Genomic DNA, 6,263 nt, shown 5'->3' with positions numbered 1-6,263 from the left:
ATCTCGACCGATGGCCAGCTCTGCTGAACAATAATAATACTATAAAACTACTTATACATTTTCTTTTTTACATGTAGTCAGTTATATCTTAGGTGCTTGTATTAAAAAAAAGTAAAAACAATTGAATGTTTTTTTCTACAAATCGTTTTCGAATTCTAAAGTATATTCTATGATCTCCAACACATATAGTGTTGTCAGCTTGGTCAGTCCGAATCTTCTGTAAAAGGCCATATCATCCATCTCCTCGAAAATTCTTCGTGGAAATCCAAAATAAATGATGTGTAAGACGACATTATTGACTTCCAGCATGATTTCATCTTCTTGTTCCATCATTCTGCAACAACTGATTTCAATTTCACAAGTCCGTTTACTGAAACATTTTAGCAAAACGACACTTACATTATTTCCAAAACTAAAGAATAAAAAGTGAGTTTCTGATTTCTACATAAACTTGGCTTCACATATAAAGCCATCGAATTTGGCCGCTTACATTTAAGCGAATTGAGGATACGGTGTATACAAAACTGAAGCGTTAAGCAAGTTTTTTCCCTTAAGCTTCGCTTACTCGTATAAGGCGAATACGGGCATTAGGAAATGAGACTTCTCTCTGTGCTATTACATTATATCCTGGTGACAGTCTCTTAATATTCAGTTTATTGGGAAAGAATTCAAGTAATTCATTGAATTAAAACACTCGGGAGAAAGTTGTCTGGCATATCATATATATTAGGTTTTTTTTCAAGTCTAAAATTTTCAAGTTTCAATAATCTATTCATGAAGAAGACTTACTTTCATACTTCCATATGAAAATAAAAAAAATATTTGGTATATAAAGTTCTGATTCTTCATTTCGTGAATGATGATATTGGACGTATCTATTGATCCGAGTATTTGAACAATGTTTTCACGAAAACAAAATGATAATAATAATGAGGGTACCTGACTCGGACCCAATGACTCACTCTCCACAATTTTAGGAGTGGTCGTTGGTTGATGATGCTTACGCGTCCTTCCGAATGTGTCGCAGCTTCGGGTACAGGGTCGGGTACCTGATCAACCTTTAGTTAAAATGAAAATAACAATAACATTGGTAATAATGAATGGTGGAGAGATCACTTCACTCCAACCCTAGTCGCGTGATGGGTTTGGAGGTTCCAGGTAAGGGGTTTCGGGTTTGTCGCGAAACGCCTGCGATTCTAATGCACTCGCTGTAAGCATGTCCAGCATATGCGGACTCAGCCTATACTTATCCATCGACAAAACGCGGCCTTAAGAGTGCTTCATTACTAGCTACGTCACTGTTACGGTATAGATGAGACAGCTCTGTTGACCTACGCTCTGGGAGATATTGAAACGTTTTCAGAGAGTGAAAGAATTCTTGAACAGTGAAGTTCGAGGAGTACTGAGTTGAACCTCAAAACGATGAGCAGCCACAGTCTGTCGCGTATTTCTGATATGTACCAGTCTTGGTGGAATCAAATGTGCCAAGTCACTTGAATAATAATAATAATAATCTTTTCTGGATAGAATCCAGCAGCTTCCGGGTATGCTTAGGAGCGGAGCTCTGTACATGAGAAAAATACTTCGAAGTAGGTCTGATCTGAGATTTATAAACCATCAAAAGTTGCTGAGGTGTGTACAATTTTCTGGTTCAAAACAGTATTCCAAGCTTTGGAGAATCGGCTTTTGCAATTCCAGCGGCATGATTGTGCCAAGACATATTCATTTTAACCCCCAACAAACTTATCGAAGCAGGAAGTGGAATTGTCTGACCTGACATTAATATATCCGGTTCGGAGACATATATCTCTTTGTAGAAAACCGATGCCTGGATTTTTGAGACATTGAATTGAACCTAGTTATTTTCACCCCAATTCGGAATTACTTCTAGATCCTCATCAAGATGTGCAACCTCCTGCTGCCGGTGAAGATGTGAATCCGCCACTGATGTCCTGGAATCCAAATTGAATGACGAGACAAGTTGCTGTCGTAAGCAAAGCAATATATTGGATTCTTGGTGTTTTCCAATGAGTCGTTGGTATACAAAAAAAAAGTTGGAGACAATATAGATCCCTGGGGAACACCAGCGTTGATGGTAAAAGTATTCGAGAGATATCCGTCGACGACCACTTGCAGGAAACGTTCTTTTAGGAGGCTGAAGAGTCATACACAAAAATGATCCGACAAGCCATAGCTTCAAAGTTTGGCCAGAAACCACTCATGCCACACACGGTCAAAGGCGTTAGAAAAATCATGCACTGTTGTGGAGATTTTAGCTCCAGGTGAGCCGAATTTATCCGAAAATATGATGAAAAACTGATAAAAAACCAAGATTTCTTTCTTCGAACTTCACAGACTCTCTCGAAACCACTGGCTGTTTTGATTAATGAAGTCCTCAGTGGAATGCTGCCCTCTTTACTCTCTAATCTCAAGATCAGGCCGGCTCTCTGAACTAAGACAGAAATCTTAGCCAGACAAATGCGGAAGGCTGTCATTCTTAGCTCACTGCGCTTGCTTAAGGCACTCGATTCTTGGACCCAATGATCACCTAGCCCACGGTGTGGGGAGTGGTCATTGGTTTATAATGCTCGATTGTATCGGGCTTTGTGAGATGGGGCCCGATAATCGCAATCTTGGGGAAAATAATAATAATAAGCACCGGACTGGCTTCACCATAACATTTGGTCACGTCAGAGTTCAAACAGGTTGGGTCGCTTTCAGAAAGGGTATATTCCAGGGCGATTCTCTCAGCCCCCCTTCATTACTGCATCTCACTGTTGCCATTATCCGTTGCGCTCAGAATTACTCGAGGGTTTAATTGTGACAACCCCGGAAATGGGAGGCATAAGGTCAACCATTTTTTTATATGGATTATCCTAAACTTTATGCCCCTGCAAAAAAAGATATTCATCAATCCTTGAGGGTGGTGGAAGAGTACACGCATTCAATCGGTATGAAATATGGGATAGACAAATGTGTAACGATTCATTTCAAAAGAGGAAGATGCGAAGACTATTTGAATGGAGGAAAATCGAGGTCACCTCTGGGTGGAATAACGCCACTCATAAGAGATAACAGCTGTAAAGAACTCTCTCCGCGGCAAGTATCAGCACAAACTCCGACATATCTTGTCATCGGGAATGTCGAAGAAGAACAAAGTCGTTGCTACGAATATGCGTGCCGTTCAAATTTCACTCTACCCGTTTGAATTGGATCCGTGAATTGGACCCGTGAGAAGGTGTATCAATTCGTCGTAAAGACCCTAAAAATGATGCATTTCTATAGGAGTTTGTATTCCAAATCGTCCGTTCCACGGTTGTAATACCCTCAACAACAGTTACTCGATGGAGAGTGTGAAGTCAGTGATCCGGGAAATATCAAAATTTATTGAAACAATTCATTCTCCACCCTCGGGCTTATACAAGCTATTAAACCTGATGTAGTTGTTCTCGACCATCTTAGCAAGACAATATTTGTTGTACGGTTTTCAGCTTCCGGTGAGACGAATATCGTCCGAAAAGAAAAAAAAACGGATAAAATATCGATATTTTCTCTTGGAACCCCGCAGATTCTACCCAGACCACTCTGTTGAGATGGTTGTTCTGATTCTTTGATTGAATGATGTCCTCTCTACTTTCGAATCTCAAGATCATACCAACTTGCTGCATTGAGGCAGAAATCTTGGCCGAATGGATGCAGAAGGCTGTCATTCTTGGCTCATCGCGCCTGCTTAAAAAACATGATAACATGATTCTCGGACCCAATGATCACTTAACCCATGGTGACAGGAGTCGTCATTGGTTGATAATACCTGCGCGCCCTCGCGACCGTGTCGGAGCTTCGAGGACAGGACCAGCTTACCCTTCGATGAAATAATGATGATAACAATAATAATTTATATTTCAGGCACTATAATGTTTCTCACTCGCTGCCCCTTTGGAGTCATGTTATAACATAAAACTCATAACAGCGCCTCCTTCATATTCATTTACTTTCACGTAAATTATCTACCCATTGGTAATGGAATTCGAAAATCTTATAACTTGATGAATGAGATTCATAATTTATAGTAACAAGCGCAATTACATTTTTTATCGCTTTCTGGGAACTGTTTAACTAGTCAATTTCTTCCAAGTATCCGAAAAACACTGCGGGCTTCTGTTCTCTGTATTGATATCTTGCTGAACCATTCTCATATTTCTCTGGACACAACATGGGTTGTATGGACAATAAGAGCCAAACAATTTATGGAAATTGTTTGACTCTTGTGATCCAAATCCTCTCCTATGCATAAAATGTGACGAGCTGTCTCTGTCCCTTTGTTGCATTACCTGCTGCTGAGGTCTCCGTTGTACAGCCCTATGTATAGGTGTACTCTTAATAAACAGTTTTCAGTGACCTTATACTTGCCTGTTCTGCTGTTGAACTGTTCTGAGCCTCCCGGCTCAGCTGTTTCGGTTCTATTCTCAGACGGTATCATCATCAATCTGGCTCCGCTTCAAAGATTTTCTTACCCTTAGAGCTGGGTCAGGGCCTATTTATGGAGTTGGGGATCCATGCGGGCTACACTCTCAGTTTTTTCGTTTCTCATGATACCTGAGCGTTCTTGACTCCAGTTCATAATCAATTTATTCCTGTTCGCCAGCTCCGTTCCTCACGACTTCCCCAAACCAGTCTTGATGTCACATTAATACTTACAGTGAATAGAGACACAGCACCTCAAACTTTCTGTTTTTAACCACTTTTATTTGTAACCAACGCTACTGCAGTTTCATCCTATAAGAACATTTTCAAAGTTGTACATTGAACTAACAATGATTGATTACATTAGCTCTTATAAAACACCACAGACAAAACCCGCAATTATCTCTTTTATCAAAATATGTTAGAGATCTGGATTGTTCAATCTGTAAGTGAATTTACGGCTTTGTTTTCGGACTAACTTCTGGATTGTATCTGCGTTAAAACCATTATTATGGCCTATCTGTGTAATTACATCAATGTCTCTAGCTAGATTGTTAGTATTGTAGTAGGCAGTGAGAATGCTCTGTGCAACATTGAATTGTAGGCTGCTAATTTATGACTGTCCGGATGGAAAGAATCACTTGGGATGGTAATTTTTGTATAGCTAGGTTTTCTGAAAACAGTGAACTCAAATTTATTTTGATTGTCTGTAATGGTCAGGTCTAAGAAATTTATCTGTTTCTCTATCTCTGTTTCCAGTGTGAACTGAATGTTGATATTATGATATTGAGATTATTCATGAATGTCATAAATTGGTTCAGCTGTCGGGTAGTAGCTCTGAAACAGGCGAGAATATCGTCTACATATCTGTACCAAAAATGAATATGTTTTTTACCCAGGTCAGAGTTTAGTATAGTAGTCTCCAAGCTGTTCATAAATATGTTTGTTAAAAGTGGACTAAAAGGTGAGCCCATTGGTAAACCTGAATCCTGTTTATAAACAGTCTTACAGTGCATATTGCGAGTTCAAGATTATCAAGACACTATTTTCTTATAATTTTTATTCAATTTCAGTCCAAATTCATTTGTGAATGTTTCTTTGAGTTGACATGGAACAATATGAAATGAAACAGAACTTCTTCTGAAAAAAACGCTATTCTAGTTTGTTTTTGTCAAAATAAGCTTGGAAAAACATCCACTTTTCCATAAATGATGGAACGAAGGCTTCTGAAGTCGTGAATTTGACAGGCGGTTCAAGCTGCTTCAAGAGAGATTTAAATGTTTCTATAGATTCTATGCAGGAAGAACCAATCAACTGAAAGAGAAAGTATTCATCAATATTTGAGAAATATACCCTACATTTATATTTCCTCACGTGAGTCATGAACTTGCCATCAGGTTTCAATATCTTGAAAGACAGCTTCAAAACTTTGTTGATGAAAGTCCAAAGTTCAGAGTGTTTCTTCGAAATAGGAACGTCAGTCAAGTCACCAAAAATGTAGTCAAATTTTCTATCTTCTTTAAAGTACTGATCCAAAAATATCAAACAATCTCCAACTATTATCTATAATAAACAAATATGTTTTATCAACTCAAGGAAATGAACAGAGCAGAATTATTCTGAAAATAGATACAAACGGAAGACATACAAACAGGTAATCATTATAATAAGCAAATTAATAATATAATATGCGATGCTTTCAAAACTGACTCAAAAGCATGAAATAATTCATTCATGATGATGATTAAATAATTTTCCCAATAAATTTTATTTTGAACGCGTTTCTCTGGTACCAGTAA

General features: G+C 38.5%; 1 protein-coding gene across 1 annotated transcript in view; it reads right to left on the bottom strand.

Moving 5' to 3' along the window:
• Nucleotides 1-5,509: 5,509 nt before the first annotated feature.
• Sms (Spermine synthase) overlaps nucleotides 5,510-6,263 on the bottom strand; it is a 78,019-nt gene continuing 77,265 nt past the window's right edge. The window contains exons 7-8 of the mRNA XM_074170713.1: nucleotides 5,839-6,027; nucleotides 5,510-5,778 (exon numbers count right to left, since the gene is read on the bottom strand). Coding sequence (XP_074026814.1) covers nucleotides 5,617-5,778; nucleotides 5,839-6,027 — 351 coding nt within the window. The 3' untranslated portion in view covers nucleotides 5,510-5,616. The remainder of the gene's footprint in view (nucleotides 5,779-5,838; nucleotides 6,028-6,263) is intronic.

Source organism: Leptinotarsa decemlineata, unplaced genomic scaffold, assembly GCF_025532065.1.
Source record: "Leptinotarsa decemlineata unplaced genomic scaffold, Ldec_3_MD MMD2_P_RNA_scaffold_9, whole genome shotgun sequence".
Lineage (NCBI taxonomy): Eukaryota > Metazoa > Arthropoda > Insecta > Coleoptera > Chrysomelidae > Leptinotarsa > Leptinotarsa decemlineata.
The sequence above is the reverse complement of the archived record's forward strand: the minus strand, read 5'-3'. Positions and strand labels throughout refer to the sequence as shown.